The 21,928-nt window shown below is 21.3% G+C and overlaps 4 protein-coding genes across 4 annotated transcripts; all 4 read right to left on the reverse strand.

Moving 5' to 3' along the window:
* Positions 1-709: 709 nt before the first annotated feature.
* PY17X_1422100 (negative elongation factor A, putative) lies at positions 710-1,763 on the reverse strand (the record flags this gene model as incomplete). The annotated part of the gene is made up of 2 exons (XM_722378.1): positions 710-745; positions 1,050-1,763. 2 exons carry the CDS (start codon positions 1,761-1,763, stop codon positions 710-712), a joined length of 750 nt encoding a protein of 249 aa, XP_727471.1.
* A 1,530-nt stretch (positions 1,764-3,293) lies between these two features.
* PY17X_1422200 (conserved Plasmodium protein, unknown function) lies at positions 3,294-12,350 on the reverse strand (the record flags this gene model as incomplete). The annotated part of the gene is made up of 1 exon (XM_720186.2): positions 3,294-12,350. One exon carries the CDS (start codon positions 12,348-12,350, stop codon positions 3,294-3,296), a length of 9,057 nt encoding a protein of 3,018 aa, XP_725279.2.
* A 4,266-nt stretch (positions 12,351-16,616) lies between these two features.
* On the reverse strand, positions 16,617-16,988 carry PY17X_1422300 (histone H2B variant, putative; the record flags this gene model as incomplete). Its single annotated transcript, XM_725430.1, has 1 exon — positions 16,617-16,988. The coding sequence occupies one exon, from the start codon at positions 16,986-16,988 to the stop codon at positions 16,617-16,619; it is 372 nt and encodes a 123-aa protein (XP_730523.1).
* A 2,421-nt stretch (positions 16,989-19,409) lies between these two features.
* On the reverse strand, positions 19,410-21,284 carry PY17X_1422400 (MAATS1 domain-containing protein, putative; the record flags this gene model as incomplete). The annotated part of the gene is made up of 1 exon (XM_725431.1): positions 19,410-21,284. The coding sequence occupies one exon, from the start codon at positions 21,282-21,284 to the stop codon at positions 19,410-19,412; it is 1,875 nt and encodes a 624-aa protein (XP_730524.1).
* Positions 21,285-21,928: the final 644 nt, after the last annotated feature.

The raw sequence follows: 21,928 nt of genomic DNA on the forward strand, positions 1-21,928 counted from the left end.
TAGTATGCATTTACAAAAATTAAATCAAAAAAAAAGCAAAAAAGGACAAAGAAAAAGAAAAGATGGGACTTATATGCGCTTAATTATTTAAATACTTCAAAGTTCAATGTGAATACATAATTATATATATATAATATAATATATGTTTACTCGTGAAAAATTATACATAAAACAATCATTTATAATAACATATATTTTGGCAATTCCCCCAATATTTTTTTTTTGTTAATTCCCATTAATTTGTGTTTATTCATTTATATAATATTAAATTTTATTATGTTTTTTGCTTGATTTTTATTTCAATATATATGCATTTTTGTGTGCATAGTAGGCTTAAATGCTATTTCCATATTTTTGAAATTATATAAGAAAAATAATTATACAATTTTTATGTTTATATTTCATAATATTTTTTTAATTTTATAAACATTAAGAAAATCTTAATTAAAGCGCTGAATATATTGATTTAAAAAATATGGCTGTATCAAATTTTTTATAAATTACAAAAGTTTAAATAATATACATATAATAATTATGATTTCGAATTGACCATACAAAAAATAAAGAAAATGAATAAAATTATAATCGCATAAATAAATTGATTTTGGAAAAAACAAAGCTATCTTTCTTATGAAAATATATTAAAAAAAAAAAAAATGAAAATTGAGTGTGATATTTATAATAATAGCTATTTATTTATGGATTATGCTTAGTTTTTAAATTCATTAATCCCTTTTTTAATTACCTATAAAATTAAGAAAAAGGCGATGAAAATAAATATGCATATATAAAATGGAAAAAGGGAATCATGTGATTTCCCGATCAATAAACATATTATTATCCACATGGAGTGATGAAAAAGTAAAAATATTGGTAAAGGAATATAAGTAGATATGATTTGAATGTCCATACATATAATGTTTTGGATATATGGTTAAATTATACATAAAATATCATATCACTACATTCATTAACCTTGAATAGCATCATATATATGTGTATGAATAAGAAATACATAATGGCAATTTACTTATTTTATATATTATTACCGATAAAAGAAGGCAATCAAAATTTTTTGAGGGTGTAAACATTTTATATTCGTCCAAATGTATAATATTTTTATTTTCTAAATTTTTTAATTCATTTATCGGATCACACATATGTATATATTCGATTTCCTTTTTATTGTGGTTATAGCATTTTTTCCCCTTTTTATTACTACTTTCTTGATCAATATAATTTAAAATTCTGTGCATTGTTTGGCTATCTATGTCCTTAATATCAATAATTCCGGTTTTAACGAATTGCTTTAAAATCCGACTAAATTTTTTAACCCATCCATTACCATCAATTTCACCATTTGCTGTGATTAATAATAAATATTCTTTTGTTTCAACTCGCAATTTATCAGTTAAGTAAAAAAAGCTTGTTAATACTCTAACCTTTAGAGAACTAGACATATATAAAAAACGTTCAGATATATATTTTATTAATTTTTCATTTAATAATTTTGATGCTTGGGATGAAGACCAATTATTTTTTATACATTCTAAATATTTTATATACTTGTCACTTATCTCATTAATTTCGTCTTTATTTATTATAGGGCTATTTTTTGCTTTTCTACTTTTAGTATCTTCTTTGTTCTCCATACTATCATTGTTATAGTTGATATCCTTACCATGTTCTTTTTCATCTTCACAAATTTCTTTATTAGCTTTTTGATCGTTTTCCATAGAATTATAAATATCACTTCCCTTCATCTAACCATAGATAATTTAGGGTATGTCAAACAAATGCATTTGCAGCATAAAATTATAACTATATATATATATATATATGTGTGAATTGCATTCAAATATAACCAAATCGTATTATGTTTTTTTCCAATGCTTTTAAATGATGTGTAAACTTGTTATAAAGAATATCGCCAATTAATCATAATCATATATATATAATAAATTTTATTATTTTCTAAATTTGAAATTACGATTTTTTCTTATAGCATTTTAAAGTTTTAATATAATTAAAAACTACAGATTAAATTAATTTTTTTGAATTTTATTTTTTTGATTTATAACATTCACGTTATAATAATATTTATTATTAAAATGTTATTTCTGTGATAGTTATTACTATTATCATTTTATATTTTTTTATACATGTATATAATATTATATGTGTATATTTTTATTTAAATAAACCTTTTAATGAAGAAAATATAACAATTTAAAAATTAATTAGCAAGGTTTTACTTAAAAAACGGAATAGATGCATAGTAGTGATAAATATTTATAGATATTTATTTCATATTTTATAATTTTTAATAGCTCATATTTGCATAATAAGTTTTGATGTGTCAACACCCACAAATAGCCAGCAAATATACCTATTATAATGAAATCCTAATTCAAAATATATCTTTTTCATTAAAAGACCATTTTTATATCAAAATTATTTGTCATTAATAAAATATGTCTAAAGTAAATGGGTATACCTAATATTATTTATATATATGGACACTTATATAGTGATTATTATATTGTCATATCCATATACACATTCTTATAAAATAATATATGGTACCATTATTCTATTTATTTTACTATTAATTCGAATGCTTTTTTAATTTCTATACTCATTTATACTATCGAATTGTATATAAGCTATACACCTATGTATGTGCATACTTCACCTTACTAAACTCATCACTTAAAAATTTAATACTATTTTTATTTATCAAAAACGTATGGTCGCTTTTTTTATTTACATTTTAATATTTTAAGAAAACAAATATTTAAAAATAAATATATTTGGTGTTTGGTATATAAAAATGTTATAAATGAAATATTAAAAAATAAAAAAAATAAATAAATTATATGTATAAAAAGGGCAAGGCTTCCCCCACTTTAATAATTATCATATTATTTTACACAAATAAAATTATAAACTTAAAACATGAGTAATTTTATATTTAATAATTAAAGTAAAATAATTAATAAACTATTTAGTTTAACATTAATTACGTATATTTATAACATAACTAATACAACATATGAATTATTTGTAATAATTAATTAAAAAAAATATAACAGTTTTTAATTTTTCAGTTTCATTTACATAATTTTTTATGTCATTTTGAATAGATGCCGAAAATACCGTTATGTTATCATTAATATTTTGCGCTCATTGAATATATAGCTGTTCAATTCTTATTATATTTTATAGTTCTATTTTTGAAGAGACGCGTTTTTCCTTCCAGTATATCAACAATGTTAATATATTTTATTTTCCTATGTATGTATAATATTATAGCACACATTAGTATTACATTCTGTTTCAATATAATTTTCGTAATTATCTTGGTAATTATCATCACTATTATTGTTATTAGAATTTTTTTCATCATATGCTATTTTTTCGTTTGAATTTATTTCCCCGCTCATATATTTTGTTGAATCACTTATGTATTTATTTTCCTCAGTAAAATATAATTTATCACTTTCTAATGGAGACATTTGATTGTTTATACATTTATCAATATTTTGAGCATAATCATTTTGATATTGAAAAAAAAGATTAGTTATATAGTTGGTTTTAATTTGGTTATCATCTATCGTATTATTATTTAAATAGTATTCACAATATTGATTATATAAATGGTTAAATTCTTCTACATTTTCAATAATATGGATATGATCATTACTGCCTTTTCCATTAGTTGGTGTTGTGGCATCATTTGGAGAAGTATTATAACATTGGCTTGCATTTTCACTGTCATTATTAATACAATTTTTCGTATTATTATTGCTAATAGTGGTATTTCTATTGCCATTTTTACAATTATTATTTCCTAAATAATTAGTATCACATATATTTTGATGATCTAAAAAATTAATAGAATAGTTATTGTCCATTTTCAGTGAATTATAAATATGTTCATCATGGTAACTGTTCATATTTTTTTTATTTTTAATTATATGATCATAATTATTCATATTTTTATATTCTGAATCATTTTCATGGATATTCATTTTACAAATGGAATTGTCGGAAGAGTCAGGTAATACATTACTAGATATAATTTTATTGCAATCCATATTATTATTTATATATTCATGACAATTTGTACATATAGTTAAAAAATCATTTATTTTATATTTCACTTCATGAGTACATTGTTTTTCCTCACTATCAGAATTAAAATTATAAGCACAAAATAATTCATCCATATTATTTTTTTCTTGAGCAACATCAGACATATGTGATTTAAAACTGGTAGAGTTTTCATTTTTCAATTTTTCGGTGATTGCTTGCAAATTTAAAATGCTATTGTATAGATTAGTAGATTCATTACAATATTCACTTTCTATATATTGAGGGTTTTCATTATGACTAGAAGCAAATTGAAAATAATCTTTAAAATCATTCTTATTATGATCTACTTCATTTTTTTTTAAATAATCATTTCCATCTGTGCACTGTTCACTATTGACCAATATATTTTCATTTACGATGCTGCTACTTGAAGTCTTATCATTTTCAACATTTCCTTTATTTTCATTTTTTGAGGTATTTTCTCTTTTCTTAGAATTTCGACCTTTATTTTTTTTCTTGTTATTATTAGTAGTGTTATCGTTTTTGTTAGTAACATTAGTATCATTTTTATCCTTATCATTGGCGAAAATATTTGTAATATTTTTTGCATATTCCATTATGTCACCATTTTCATTATATAATTCATTTTTATTCATATTTGTTTGGACTACTTCATTTTGATAATTTACATTTATATCATTTGAATCCATTTTTTTTTTCATTTTTTCCTTTTTATTTTTATCGTCATTTGTTTGACCATTAAGATTCTCAATTAAACTATTTTCGAGAAAATTACTTATATCATTTTCACTTATATTAAAATTTAATTTTTCTATTTGCTCTAACAAATATTTTTTTTTATCATAATCTAATTCTGTTGATATTAAATCTTCATTAGATTCTATACCAAGATATTTTTTATCATCAATATGGTGTGGGGGTAAATTTGTATTATAATTCATATCAAAATTATTATTTGTACGATTAAATGTAGTGTTTAATATATTATTATATGCATCATGTGTACTATTGGAATTTATTTCATTATTGTTATTAAATGTATTTTCATTAAAATGTGAAATAACATATGGATGGTTAAAATAAGATTTTTCATAATTTTGATGATCATAATAATTGTTAACATAATAACAAGTACTACCATTACTATTATTATCATTAGTATCATTATTATTTCCACTAGTATTAGAGTTGTTATTATTACCCTCCCCATTATTTCGATGATTATCATTACTATCATTTGTGCTATTATTATTAATAGTATTAACATTAGTATTATCACAATATATTTTATTAAAATTATTATTCAAATTATTTTCATCAATTGGTCTTTCTATATTATAAAAGCCATAAGAATTATCATTACTTTGTTCCAACATATCTTGTCGATTATTTATATTATCATTAGTAGATATGTTTCTATTTAATATATCATTATTGCTCGATTGTTGAGATTTAAATCTTTGTACATTTGATGCATTTTCATCATATATTAATGAGCATTCTCTTCCTACTGGATTAGATACTATAGTCGAGCCAACTGAATCTAAAGGAACTGAAGGACCTACTAAAATGTTTTCTGGATTATTAACTTTTCCTTTTAGTCCCGTATTTTTTTTCTTCTTACAATTTTGTTTATACAATAAAGTTCCTTGGTTTTTTTTAGTATTATTATCATTTGATATAATCATATCAACATTTTCATTTTCCCAATATTTATTATTGTCGTTATTATTATTTGCTTTTCTTTTATTATTTTTCTTTTTTGGTTCATTTGTTTTATAATTTTCATGTAATGCCATATTTTTTTTTTTGTTGTTTGCACCAGTATTGTATTCACTTAATGCTATATTAGCTTCATCTTTATTATTGCTCAAATAATAATCCTGGTTTTGCTCTAAAAATACGACATCACTATTGTTATTATTACTGTAGTTAGTTTTGCAATTTAAATAGTTATTTACAGGATTTTGAATGCTATTATATCCGGCATTTGTATCTTTATTAATATGGTTACTACTATTGTTATTTTTATTATTTTCTAGAATAATGTTATCATATGAATTATTTATAGTCATATTATTTTGTTTGTGGTTTTCTTCAATTTCGACTTGAAAGCCTGAATCATTATTTATAATATCAATGCTATGATTTATGATTCCATTATTCAAAAATTGCCCATTTTGTTGAAATATGTTGTTGCTATTATTAATTTCAGAACCTATTATTGACCCCGAAGCTCTTATATTAACAATATCATTGTGGCTATAACTTAATGTATGATTATCTATCATAGAACTATTATTATTATTATCATTATTATTGTTAGCATTTGTACAATTGTCTATATCAGTTACAAAAATATCCTGGTTATTTTTCATCATTGGATCACAAGCTAAAGAAGGATTTATTTCATCATTATTATTACACTCCTTTGAATTATTGTTTTCATCAAAATATAAAAGCTCATTACCATCATATGGCTTATTTTTCTTTTTCAAATGAGCATGATATTTTTTTTGTAATAAATCAGGGTTTTTAACTAATTTAAGGCATAACAATTTTTTGGACCATTCACTACGAACCCATGTATCTCCTTCTTTTATTAATGTTTTCCATCCACATTCGCATTTCATTTTAACTTTTGTACCATCATTACTTAACCATTGGCTCATGTACATTTTTTGTTGGCAAGAATTACATATTATTAATGGTACAGGTTTTTTCCATCTTGGACTTCTAACCCAATTATTATTTTTTTTTAAAAAGTTTTTAAAACCACATTTACATAATAATTTTACTTTTGATCCTATATCATCTAGCCATGTATGTACCCACATTTTGGAATTGCATTCTTCACATAAAATTTGAGGTGCTTTTCTTTGCTTAATATTACCTCGCCTCGACCAAAATGAATCTGCTCTATCATAATTTCGACTACCACAATCACAAACCATTATAATTTTTGTTTTATCTTTATCAAGAAATCTATTAGTTACTAACAATTCTTTACATTTCGTACAAAATATATGAGGAGCTTTGGGTTTGAGTTCATTTTTTTCATCATAATAACAATTTATTACTTGTTTCCATTCATCATTGTGATATATATATTTATTGTAACCACATAAACAATAAAAAGTTATCTTATACTCATTTTCTTGTGCCATATTTTTATCTATTATTTCATTAAAAGTATTAATGTCAAGATAATTTCCATGTTTTGGGTATTCATTCACGGTTTTATTACATGTTTCATCATTATTATCGTCATTTCCGATTTTATCATTTTTATTAACAGAATAATCAATATGTGGGTAATCATTAGTATAATCATTCGTATAACCATTCGTATTAATTCCCATTTTGTTAATATTTTCATCCATTGGTATTATTATATCATCTTTTTCTTCACTACAATCATCGAATGATACTTTATTCAATTTACTTGGGATATTGTTTTCATTATATTTTTCATTTTTCTTTGGCGCTATTTGTATTTTATAAGCATATAAACAATTCGAGCATATTAAATTTTCTTTTTTTGTTAAAAGATCCGTTAAATTGCCACTAAAATTTCCATCTTCAATAGAAGGAATATTAGAATCATCAATTTTTGCTAATGTGTCTATATTATTGTATATTTCTTTACTATGTTTATAATAATCCTCTAAACATATTTTTACTTTCACTTTTTTTTCTACCAACTTTTTGGATTTCTCTTTTTTCACCAATATATTTACGTTTAGATTTTTTTTTTGTTTTTTCGTTTTTATTTCGGCCTTTACAATATTACTATTTTGATTTCTTAATTCATCTTCATTTGTAAAATTTTCTATTTTTATTCCATCAGTTTTAATAAGATATTCTGTACACATTATAGTATTTTCATGTTCTATATTAACATTCGTATTTGAATTTTTGTTTGAAGATTTATTGGGTTCTCTTTTTATGAGTCTTTTTGGTGTATTGCTCGTTCTTTGATTAGTCGAATTAAGCCTAGTTACATTCTTTTTCCTTTTTGTTGGCATATTTTCATTAATAAAATTATTATTTACATCACCATTTATCATTATATTATTCTCATATGGTACAATATTATCCATATTAATATTATTTGATAGACCCTGATCTAATTCTGGACCATTTATATTACTACCGTTATATATGAGCATTGGATTGGTAATTAAATTATTTTCATTTAAATGATCATTTGTTAATTCATGCTTAACATGTATACAATTGTTTAATGTATTATTATTATATTCAGCATTTAAAATTACTTCATTGTTATTATTATTTGCTTGCAAATTTATTTCATTATTGATTTCGAAATTTAAACCATTATTTTCTACTGAATCAATACCAAATCCGTTTGAAATAATATTATTGTTATTTTTATTTTTACGAGTCCTCCTTTTTCTAATTGTTCCATTTTTTGGCTCGTTTGATCCCCCATCTATTGCGACATCAACCTGATTACTACCAACTTGGTTATCATGTATTAAGTTACCATCATTTTGATCCTTTGTCTTTTTCTCTCTTACCCTTCTTCTTCCTGGTTTCTTTTTTTCAATATTTAATTTGGTAATCTCAATTTCTCCATTATTCAATATTTCTTCACTTTTTATTCTCAAAATTTGATTATCTGTTCCGTTTAACTGATTTGATATATTATTATTATTTGAATTCATATAATTACTCACTTCATTACTATTACTTTGAAAATTCATACCAGAAATAGAAAAAGTATTTTCTCTTTTTATTCCATAAGTGCATAACTCTATGTCTTTATTTATATTAGAATTCGAAAACGAACTTTCTTTTAAATTTTCATTTTTATTTTCAAAATTTCCATTATTGTTTATAGTATTCATATTAGTAGAAGAATAATTATTTATGGAATTGTTTCCTTTATTTGAATAATTTTCATTTTCTATATTTTTATCATCTATATTATTTAAGCACGAATTTAATAGAATATTGTCATTATTATTACTACCATTACTATTGTTATTATTTTTCAAAATATGTGAAAAATCACATCCTTCTTTTTCATGTTGATCGTAATTCATGTTTATACCATTTAATGCCTCATTGGGAATATATTCATTGTTTTGATAAAACTCATTTTTTCCTATTTCATTATTTATAGGCATAATATATTCAGTATCATTTTTCTCAGTTCTAATTATATATGATGGGTACATACCACTATTAGAATTCGAAATATCATTTATATTGTTATTACTATCATCATTTTTATAATTCTCTGATATATTATTAGCATATGTTTGTTTTACACACATATTTTTTTTTATTTCTTTTATAGACTTATCTATATTTTCTTCATTTTCAACATGTAAACCATTTTTATCCATTAAATTATTTTCCCATTGGGGAATTTCGTCATTTTGTATATTTGGTTGAATAGTCTTTGCTGGATCATTAATATTATCATCATTATCATTTTTTTCATTCATTAATATTTTAAGCTTTCTTTTTCGTCTTAATGCTTTTCTCATTTTTAATATTTTTTTATTCTTTTTTTCAAAATATAAAACAGTTTTGTATAATTCGTCATTTTCGTTTATAGTTGTAAATTCTGATTCATTATTTAATATCATTTTTTTAAATTCTTTTTTTTTTAATCGCATTTCTTCAATTTCTGTGTCATAATCATCAGAATATGTGTTGTTATCATTATTATTATCACTGTCACTAGTTTTATCTATATTTCCAGTGTTTTCATTTTGGGGAATGCAATTTGTTATCATTTCGCTACCTTGTATATGCTCATTATTTTCTTGAACCTCATTATTTGATAATATGTTTATATTTCCTGATAAAACATACATATGTTTAATGAATGTTTCATTGTTGTTATCGCTATTATTATCTTTTGATAAGTCAGGGTTACAATGAATGTTATTAAAATCGTTGCACTTAACACTTATACTATCTTTGTCATCACTACTTATATTATTTGGGAATGTATTATATATGTTCATAAGATTTTCTTTTTCATCATTATATATATATATTTTTTTATAAAATTGTGAAAATTTGTATAGTTTGCTATTAGAGTCATATTCAGCCATATTGTTGTTAGTTTCTATATAATGAGTATTATTTAAATTAATTGATAATGGATAAATTTTAGTTTGCTCATTATTTATGTTACAAATATTTTCATCATCTACTATTTCACTATTACCATTATTTAAATTATTATATTCTATATTCATATTCTTTTCCTTCGCATTATCATTATCACATATACTACTAATGGCAACAGTAGTACTACTATTTCCATCGCTATTGTTATGATTTATGGTACTATTATCTTCATCATTATTATAGTTATTAATACCCATATTTATTTCATTTTCAGAATATTTATTATTTATGTTTATACCGTTCAACGTCTCCAATTGATCTGTATTGTCGGGGATTACACTTATATTTGCAATACCATCGATTTTATCTTTATAAATTATATTTGTATCTTTTGTATTAAGCGAATTATTTTTTATATCATTGGAGTTGCTATAATATAAATCAGGGTTTAACAATTTATTATCTATTAAGCTATAACATGTTTTATATACATAACCTCCATATTTATTATAATTTTCATGAATATCTATTTTATCATTAAAATTGTCATTATTTATGATACTTCTTTCTTCATCAGCATTAATATTACTATTGTTATTATTATTATTATTAATTAAATTGCCAATGTTTAAGTTCATTCCATTAGTTGCATGATTTATATCGTGAAGCTGGGTTATGTTATTTAGTTTCTCTGGAAATTTATCTTGTGTTATATTTTCAATAGAATTATTATATAATCCCGATTGGTTATAATAATCAATATTAAAATAATTTTCATTGTTTAGATTTTGTAAGTCTCTCTTATTTTCCAAATAATTTAAATAATCTTCTTTTGATGCGTCATGTTGAAAAATTTTATCTTCATTAAGTTTGTTGTCTTCGTTCTTCTTCTTATCATTATCATTATTATTATTATCATCACTATTGTTGCTATCTATATTATTAATCTGTTCATTACTATCATATTCCTTCATCTGATTAATGTTATTCATTGAATTAATACCATTTATATTTTCTATTTTCATTGTATCTTCATAATTAGTACCACTTCCCAATTTCATATTAACATCATAATTTTCGATATCACTATTTTTTATATTATTATTAGTGTTGAAATTATCGTTAACATGTTCTATATTTATAATACAGTCATTCATTTTTTCATCATGCGTATCTTTGATATTGTATGAGTCAATATGTGGATACTTTAAATTTTCACCGTTGTTTTCATTTAAATTATTATAATATGAGGAATGTGCGAAATCAAAGTTTTTTTTTTGTTTTATATCAGATAATATGGTATTTAAGTTATTCGATAAATTGGTATTATCCTTACCTTCTGGATTTTTAATAGCATTATTATTTTCTATATTATTATTGCTGTTTTCATAACATAATTTATTTAGCTGCTCATAATTTATTTCGCTATGTAATATGCAATCATTATTTATATCTCTATATATTATATTTTGGGGAATATTAGAAAAATTTTCTGTACTATAATAATTTATTTCCCTTTCATTATTATTATTTTTATCATTAAATTTTAAATTATTATTACCACTATTACTGTTGGTAACACTATTACTACTCCCAGTATTATTACCGTCGTTATTATCAAAAATATAATTTACATTATATTTTTCCAGGGATTCTTTAGATAATAAATTATTATAATTTCGCAGCAAATTATTATCTTTTAAATCAATATATTTACGTAAATATATATCATTGTTTATATGTAAATTTTCTAAACTATTTATATTTTCTATAGATATTTCCTGATCTGCATAATTATATTCATTATATAAAGCATCATTTCTATTATATTTTAAATTTTCATATGATTTATTATTATATTTTAATTCACCTACCTTGTTATTTATCATTTCTATATTATTGTATGCATCCGATAAATCGGAGTTTGTACCGTATCTCATTTCGAAATTATTATTATTATTATTGCTTAATTTATTATTTATATTATTATTAATATTGCTAGCATTTGGAATATTTACAATTAAATTATTTTTTTTGTTCTGATTTGTTTTTAAATTTTCAATGTTTTTATTATATAAAGAATATGCATTATTTTGATTTTTATCTGCATCCATATTTTTTCCCTCCTCCAATTTCCTTAAATTATTCTTCTCTCTCTATATATATATATATAAATACATGTAATGAATGAATAAAATATAATTATAACAATTTTTTTTAATATACTATTTTAATTATACAAATAAATATTTTTTTTCCTCCTATTATACACTGTTGGACTCCTTTTAATCTTTATAATTATTTTTTCCAAAGCATTTTATTATTTTGTAAAACTCTAAATACAAATCCACTTATCGATTTTTTTCATGTACATAAATAATCTATATCATGTTTTCTCCTTTTTACAAAAATTATATTATTTCATAAAAATAATAATAAAATAAAACTTAAAAAAAAATTAATTATATATATATAACATATAGAATAAAACTCAAATTAATAATTTCTACATAATCTAATAAAAATATGTATAATTATAAAAAAGGGTTCTAAATTAACATTAATACTTTCACAAATACTATATGCATAATATATACCGCTTCAAAGTTTTTTTTATAATATTAAATTAACCAAGAATCAAAACATGGAGTGATAAAAAAAAAGAGATAAATAATATGTTATATGTAGTACTATATAACTATAAGCTGTATTTATAGATATATATGCAAAAATTCATTATATACATTGTATGTTTTATGCTTATTTAAAATAACACACATAAAAAAATTCCAAATAATAAAATAAATAGAACTGGGTCACCTCGACGAACACACATATATGTACAAACTATAATTCATGTAGAATAAAAAAATGGTTCACGTGAAAAAATGTTTAACATCGCTTAAATATAATAAATATGGATATGTTTTATTAAAATATGCCTTAAAAATAGATATAGATATACATGTATACATATATATAACAAAAAATTTGTCAATGTAGAAATGGATATATGTAACATTACTTATATCCACATATATATTCATTCATTTACAAAAGAACAAAAACGAAAATACAAATACAATTTTAAATATTCTCGAACTAAACGAATCATTAATTCTCTATCATTTGCATATAATCAAAAAATATATACAATAAAAATAAACACATTGTATAACTTTATTTAGTTTGATAGACGATATATAGGAATAAAAAATCATACTAATTAAAACAGACACATATATATTTATATGTAGAACTCTAAATATATATACACATTCAATACGAATAAACATATATAATATAATGAAATGTTTAAATATGTATTATTTCAAATAGTAAAATTAATTATGTAATACGTATATAAATATGAAATATAATATATATAAATGTATATTTGTTATAATAATATATTATAAAATTAAAAATGAAATAAGCATATATAAATACAAAACGCAATATTTCTAAAAAAGTTATGATATATTATTAGGTGTTACTAACATATATTGATTTGTAATATCTTCACAATAAATAAATCCAAATATTAAATGATATTATACATATAATTAATAACAGTAAACCCTTTATTATTATTAAACCATACTATATATAAATGATATTTTTTACCCTTTTTTACAAAATTAAAAAATTTCAATAAAATCATATATGTAAAACATTTATATAATTATTATGAATATTTTTATTTTTACATGGAAAAGCTTTTTATTCCTATAAAATATTATAAATGTAAGTATAAATTTTTTTTTAATGAGGTGTACTACATATTGTATTTTTATATAAGTATTATTTATTTTTTTAATTTTGTTCGTGTACAATATTAAATGTTCATATATACATATATATGTACTCAATCCTTTATTTTATGCCGTATTGTTATATTTTTTTTTACATGTATTTTATTATATACGCATAATTTTTTTTAATAGCTAGATCCATATTTAGAATATTCTCATTTCCAGCGTTAACGCTAATAAAACAAGCAATTTCATATCAAATATAACGTTTCGCGTTTTTTTAAAAATAAATTATAGCATAGACAATTGCATTTTTATATAATTATATATTTAAAAATTGGTACATGTATATATAAGAACATGCATTTGTTTAAAACATATTCATATTTCTTAATAGCGTAGTAACGGTATAAGATTTAAATTTTATAAATTATGTATATATTATAAACATTATGTGCTCATATATATATCTATAAATAAGAATTACATGCATTTTTATAAATGTGCTTATTATATTTATATTTTCATTATTCTACAAATAAAATTTTATACAAAAACATAAAAAATAGCAAAATTGTAAAAATTCATAGAAAAATAAGGGATATTATTAAATTTAAACAAGGTGTTTACAATGGTTTAATAAATACCATTCATGTATATAAGCAAAAAATAATAAAATGTGATAAAGATACTTTTTTTGATTTTTACTTCGTACAAATGAATATATATATATATATATATATAAGGATATGAAAAACTTATAATGTTCAAGATATCATCTAAAAGATGTATTGTTATATAATTATTAATATTTCATGTACCCCATGCTCATGGCTCAACTGTATATTCTGCAATAGTCTTTAAATTAATTAAAAACCAATAATACATTTATTAAATATCTATATTTTTTATGTACATTGCAACAATATAAACTCGAACCATGAAGCTAAATATATATGAATAACTCAGCTGCTTATTTAAAAATAATAGTTTTCTTCGGATAGTACTATACTTTCTTTTACTATGTATATGCACATTAGATATAAAATTATTAATATTTTGGTGGTTCACATTTTTTCTTATAATTTTTTACTTTTATGAAAAAATAATGAAGTAAAAATTTATAATAGTATAAGATATGCGATTGTTTAAATAAGAAAAAGCGTAAATGCTAATAAAAGTGAATGATATTTATATCTGAATTTCGTAAAATATAGGTTTCTTTACGAGTTATTATTTTAAGTTTTTAATTTTTTATCTCTATATACACAAAAATAAATATCCATCATAAATATTTTTATTTTTTTCCTTATTTCTTTTGGTTAACATAACGAATCCCTGTGTATATACTCCTTTAGTTCCATATTTTGATTTATACATGAATATATATATTTTTACACTTATATATACATTCCCCTTCATTAATATTGATTATATCCAAATCTTTTTATTTTCATGATATTTCTATAATACGCGTTGGACTAAATTGATATGTACAAAGCATTTTGTTCACGAGAAAGGTTGTAATCGAACAATTCGCTATTTTAAAACTATAGTAAAATTTTCTATATCCTTATATAATATTATTATGTACATATGCATTTTTATATAGAAAATGAAAAATTTTAAGAGATTTGCTTTCTACTATTTATTATAATTTTTTTTTAATCAAGAGATCAAATATGCTCAACGAATTTAGTAAATTCTTTTCCTCAAAAGTTGTCTTGAATATTGTTTATACTACATTATAAAATATATAGGCAATAATTCACAACTTTTCTTATTTACATGAATATATTAGTGAAAAAATAAATAAAATAAGTCCCTATTAAAATCCATCGTATATATTCGCATCAAATTATAAAGAAACAATAAAATTCTTCTTTTAAAAATTTATATTATGTATATCTATGTTTGAAGATATTGCTATAAAATAAAAAGGATATCCCCTTCTTCTGTTTTTTTTACAAACCCCCATAAAGATGAGAAATTAGTAAATGATGACCTTTTTATTAATTCGCCCTTTATAATATATATATTTTTTACAGGACTAAAAACATATACCGTAAATAGAATATATTAGCGCAATTTCATAATGTTCTTTAAATTGTTATATTATTTTTAAACCTAGATTTCATACATATGTATTAGAAGATTAAAAAAACAAGTAAACATGCTAAAACATTTTTAAGTCTATATACATATATATATATATGTAATTTCACTTCACATTTTCGATATTTTCTATTTTTATATGTACTGAAACATAAATGCATCAATGCATACATGTAAAAAATATATATATATAAGCATACCTATATATAAATACATATATGCATTCATCATATGTTTAAAAATATTTAAAAAAAATGCACACATTATTTAAAAACAATTTTCTATAATTTTTTCACAATTTCTAAAAACTTAATCTCGATAATGAATCATATTCAAATATATCATATTTTCGAAGATTTTTTTAAACACAAATAGAATTATGTGGCATTCATTTCCATTTTTACGATACACTAATTTATTCACATGAATTTGACGAAATAAAAATAAAAAAATGCTTATATATATGCACATGTGATTTTATAAAATCTAAGTAAAAACATATTATTATATTTATGCACCACTGGTAGTATATTTTGTTACAGCTTTGGTACCTTCTGAAACAGCGTGTTTTGATAATTCACCAGGTAAAAGTAATCTAACTGCAGTTTGAATTTCACGTGATGACAAAGTTCTTTTTTTATTGTAACGAATTAATCTAGTTGCTTCAGTAACTAATCTGTCAAAAATATCATTGATAAATGAATTCATAATGTTCATGCTTTTTTTCGTTACTCCTGTTTCTGGATGGACTTGTTTTAAAACTTTAAAAATGTAAAGTGAAAAAGATTCTGTTCTTCTTTTTCTTTTGTGCCTTGGGCCCAAGGTTTTTCCTGCTGTTTTCTTTGCAGCTTGTGATTTTTGTGCTGGTCCTTTTCCTGACATTTTTGTATATTATGGGAAATAATATATAAATTTTTTTAAAATATTTATTTTAAATAATTTTTTTTATTTAAACAATTTTTTCGATTTCACACTATTTTTTATACGAAAATTCAATTAATATTTTTCCAAACGTATTTATTCAAAATATAAATGAAAAAAAATTAAATTATTTATTTTTATAAAAATGAGTAATAAAAAATAAAATAAATAAATAATTAATAAAAATATAATTATTATGGTTCTTTACAAAAAAAAAACTTAACAAAACGTAAATAGTATAATTTTTCTTAAAACAATAAACATTGTTTTGTGTAAAATAAAAAATATATATATTTTAAAATTAAGTTTTAACACATACTATAAAGAATATTATTAAAATTGTATATAATAAAAATATCCAAATACAATATAATTTTCTTTTATGGAACTTTACGTATACGCATTAATATACACAATTATATATTATATATATTATATATATGCATATATTGCTAATATTGCATATATTAATTATATTATTATTATTATGTATATGTATATAATGATAATATATATATATATATATATATTTATAGCAATATATTTATTTAATCATATGCAATATACGAATATTATTATATAATAAATATATATGTTTTTTAATATGCGCACACTGTCTTCATATATTTAAATTCGAAAAAAAAAAAAAAAGAATTTTCGTAATTAATTAAAGCGTGCTACCACGAGTTGTATATACAGTATACACATATATTTTGTATATATATTATTTTATTTTTTTATAATCCCAAAACAATTAATAAAAAAAATGTATTTACAATTATTGTTTCCCTATTACTATAATAATATATATAAATATGTTTATTCAAAAAAAAATATTATGAATATTTAATTACAATATTTTATTATATTCTACATTTTTATATACTTTTTTAAGTTGATCATAAAGTGGTACAGAAATTTTCTTGGTTATAATTGTTGTGCACCAACTGTTCTTTTGAAAAACACAGTTGTGCACCCGTTTTTTTTATTTATATAATTATTTTATTTGATAGCAGGTTGCTTTTATTTTTGAAATTTGTACTTTTTATTATTATTTTATCCAGTTTTACTAACCCGTTATGTATAAATCAAAATCAGCATATTCCGATTTCAAAAAAAAAAAAATAATAAACAAAAAACGCAAAAAAAAAATGCATATTCACACGTTATACAGATATTATAATTTTCTAAAGCTATTTTACAAAATTATTCATTTAAAATATGTAAAATATAAAATAATTACATCTTTGGTGTACAATAAATAAAATGTTTGACCGAAAATTGTTTAATGCACATAAAATTACTATTTTAGGAATAAAGAGCATTCTGTTTTATTTGTAATTTTTATTTTTATTACATCTTCAACAAATGATATATCGTGTTAAATATTTTATTCTTTTAATTTCATTTGTCTTTTTTTAATTCGATAATAAACACAAATGGTATTTCCCTTCATACTTAAATGCTGACTACACAAGTTAATGTATTTAAGCGTATTTTCAGTATTTATGAATGTTATGCATATATATTTATTTTTAAATCCATTTAAATAGCTATTTGTTTATGTATCATAATATCATTTTCAATATTATTAATAAATACTGTGGTTTTAAATTAATTTTTTGGTGAAAAGGATTATTAGACCACATATGTAGCTAATTTCATTTATGACGAATTTTAAAGAGCGACTTGTTACAAATGATGTTCGATAATTTGTTATCATTTAGGTTTATGGAGGATGAACATTTTTTAAATTTCTATTAAATCAAATATTCAGAAAAAATATATCCATATATATAAATAGATATATCTATAAATTTTGTAACATAATTTATTTTTTAATGAAATAGGCTGGTTATATGTAATCGCAAAGTTAAGAATGCAAACAAATTATAAAAATATAGGGTAATCAAAATTATTTATTGAGATAAGCATTTGAATGATACTTATTGTTTTATTCGTTTGGGGGGTATTTTTTGCTGTACAGCATAAAATATATGAAAACTTTACAAATCAAGGCGAAATAAACTTTGCATATTCATATATTTAATAGCGTGTGCACGGATTTTATGTCATGTAACACAATGTATTGTATAAAGTTTCACCAAAAATTGAAAAGTCTTCATTATATACGTCAAAAGGTTTCGATCATTTAAATCGTTATTTTACATTTATATTTTATTCGTTGCATTTATTTTTATACATTTAAATTACAATATTATAAAATTTGGGGAAAGAAAAGAAAAAATCATATGAATAAATAAATGCCTCATAATTAATTTAATGTAAAGATATGTGTAAACTTCTTTCAAATATTTGGCATTTACTACAACTTCAATTAATTTAAGTTTATTTATTATTATCACATTTTTGGCGTATTTTTTAAAACGCTTCATTAATTTTTGAAAAAACGTGTTGCGTTGCAAAATTAGATATGTAATTATTTTTTTTTTGTTCCAATAAATCGAATTCTGCACCTCTTTGTTTATCCACATATGGAATAATGAAATTTCCTACCAAATCTTTGACAATGAATTTATTATGTTCATCATCTTGATTGTCCAATGAATTATAAATTTCATTTAATTGTTCTGATTTTTTTTTGGTTCGAATTAATGCTTCTTCTTTTGACGAATCATTTATAGCTTTAGTTAGAATGTCTTCTAGATACGAATCAACGGTTTGATTATTTAATCCCATAATTTCGTTAAATAAATAGTCTTCTTTTTCTCTTAATAATAGTTCGGCTTGTCTTTTTCCTTTTTCTTTACATTCTTTCAATCGTCTTTCTCTTTCAGCATATTTAACTAATATAGCAATTTTTCTTTCTTCTTCATATTTTTCTAATTCGTTAGATAAGGAATCTAATAATTCTGATGTATATTTTCCTTGCATATTTTCAAGATATGCATCAATTTTTATTTCTTCAAAATTTTCTTTCTCAAAAGCCTCTTTTTCATGTGAACTATATTGATCTATTTTTGCATAAGTTTTTAATTCTTCAATTAAATCAATACAAGAACGTTTTCCATCATCCATAAGTTTTTTTATAGCTTTTCCTCTTAATAAATTTTGTAAATATAAGACATTTTTTTCAAAAGTATCTTCTTCAATATTTTTTATATCTATAGATGGGAAGTTAATTTTTATATATTGCATTTTTTTTGTTGTTTTGTTTGTATCACTTATTGAATAATCGTCGCAAATATATTGTTTGTCTTCTTTATTTAAATATCTATAAAATGTATCAATAACATCTTTGTTTTTTTTCTTTTCATATTTTGACAATTTATCATATTTCTTATCTTTATACATAGAATCTAATGATTTATTAAATGTGCTAGTCAAGGCATTTATATCATTGGTATTTAATAAATTATCGATTTTGTTTGAAGTTGGTTCATCTATTTTTTGGGGGATAATTCCATTTCTTTCTAATTCTAAGTTATAGTTTGATGTATAGTCATTCATATCATCTATTATATCTGTTTTTTTATTAAAAATTGTTTTTAAATTATTTTTTTTTTGTATAAACTGATTTCGAATATCTTTAGCCTTTTCCTTTTCAAAATTTTCGATAATTTGATCTTTATTTTTATCTCTGTTTTGTATTACTTTTTCTACTTCATAAAATATTTTATCTGCTTTTTCTGTATCTCTTTGAATTATAACTTTTTTTAATAATTTCATTTTTTTCTCTTGTAATTCTTTTATTCGCTTTTCTCTATCAGCCCATTCGTGATATTCGATTTTCTCTAAAATTTGTCTTTTTTCTTCAAAGTCTTTTATATCTTCATTTTTTTTTAATCGTTCTTCTAACCTTCTTTTTTCTTTTAATTTTCTAATAATTTGGATATTTTCATTATTTATAGTCAAATTATTTTCTAAACATATATTTGCTAATTCTTTTAGTTCATTTCTTCTTTCGCTATCATTTTCATTTTCTTCAACTAGTTCATTATCTAAATCATCACTTAAATTGCTGCTATCCTCATCTGTAGCAATATATTTATCATCTTCTGTTTCTACAATTAGTTCTGTCTTGTTTTTAATTTCATCCACTTTCGATTTAATACCTTCTTTTTTATCATTAGATATTTTATTTTTATAATAATTATCACTATTATCTTTATTTCTATATTTTCCATAATTTCCATAATTTCCATAATTTTTATTTTTTCGATTCCTGTCTACTATTATATTTTCATCATTTTCATTCCTAATCTTTGAAGAGTGGCCCATGTTATAAGTATCCATTTTTTTTAATCAGATAACATATATTATGAAAAGAAGGAATATGCATATGGAGGTGGAAAATGCAAAAATACTTTGATACCTAAATTATTATTTTTACTAATTTTTTATATGTCAATAGAGAGTAGGAATTACCAGAATCATTATATATATATAATATATATATATTACATGTTTATATTTATTTATTTGTTTTGTCCTAATAAACTTAAATTATTATATGTCTGTCTTTTAAAACTGGCTTAAATGTATCCGTAATAAGAACGATAAAAATATAAAATTTTCCATTTGAATTTTAATATTTAAATTTGCATATATACAAGTGTGCGAACATAAAAAGGCATTGAAATATACTTGCCCAATGAAGAAGTGGAATTTATATTATTGAATATAAAAATTGAGATAATATTTTTAAAATTAAATTAAAAGAAAAAAAATATATTGGCATATTATTTACCATCTAAAAATCGAAACTTATCACCCTTTTAATTACCACTTATTTATTTTAATTTTTTTTCACGTCTTTTTGAACTTTTAAAATATTCTATGTTATTCCCCCAATACCGCACTTTATTTTTAGTTACATATTAATAATGTTTTTATGATTTACTATAAAATATATATAAAATTACTTTTTACTTTTTTAC

This window comes from Plasmodium yoelii (genome assembly GCF_900002385.2).
Source record: "Plasmodium yoelii strain 17X genome assembly, chromosome: 14".
In the NCBI taxonomy this organism is placed as follows: domain Eukaryota; phylum Apicomplexa; class Aconoidasida; order Haemosporida; family Plasmodiidae; genus Plasmodium; species Plasmodium yoelii.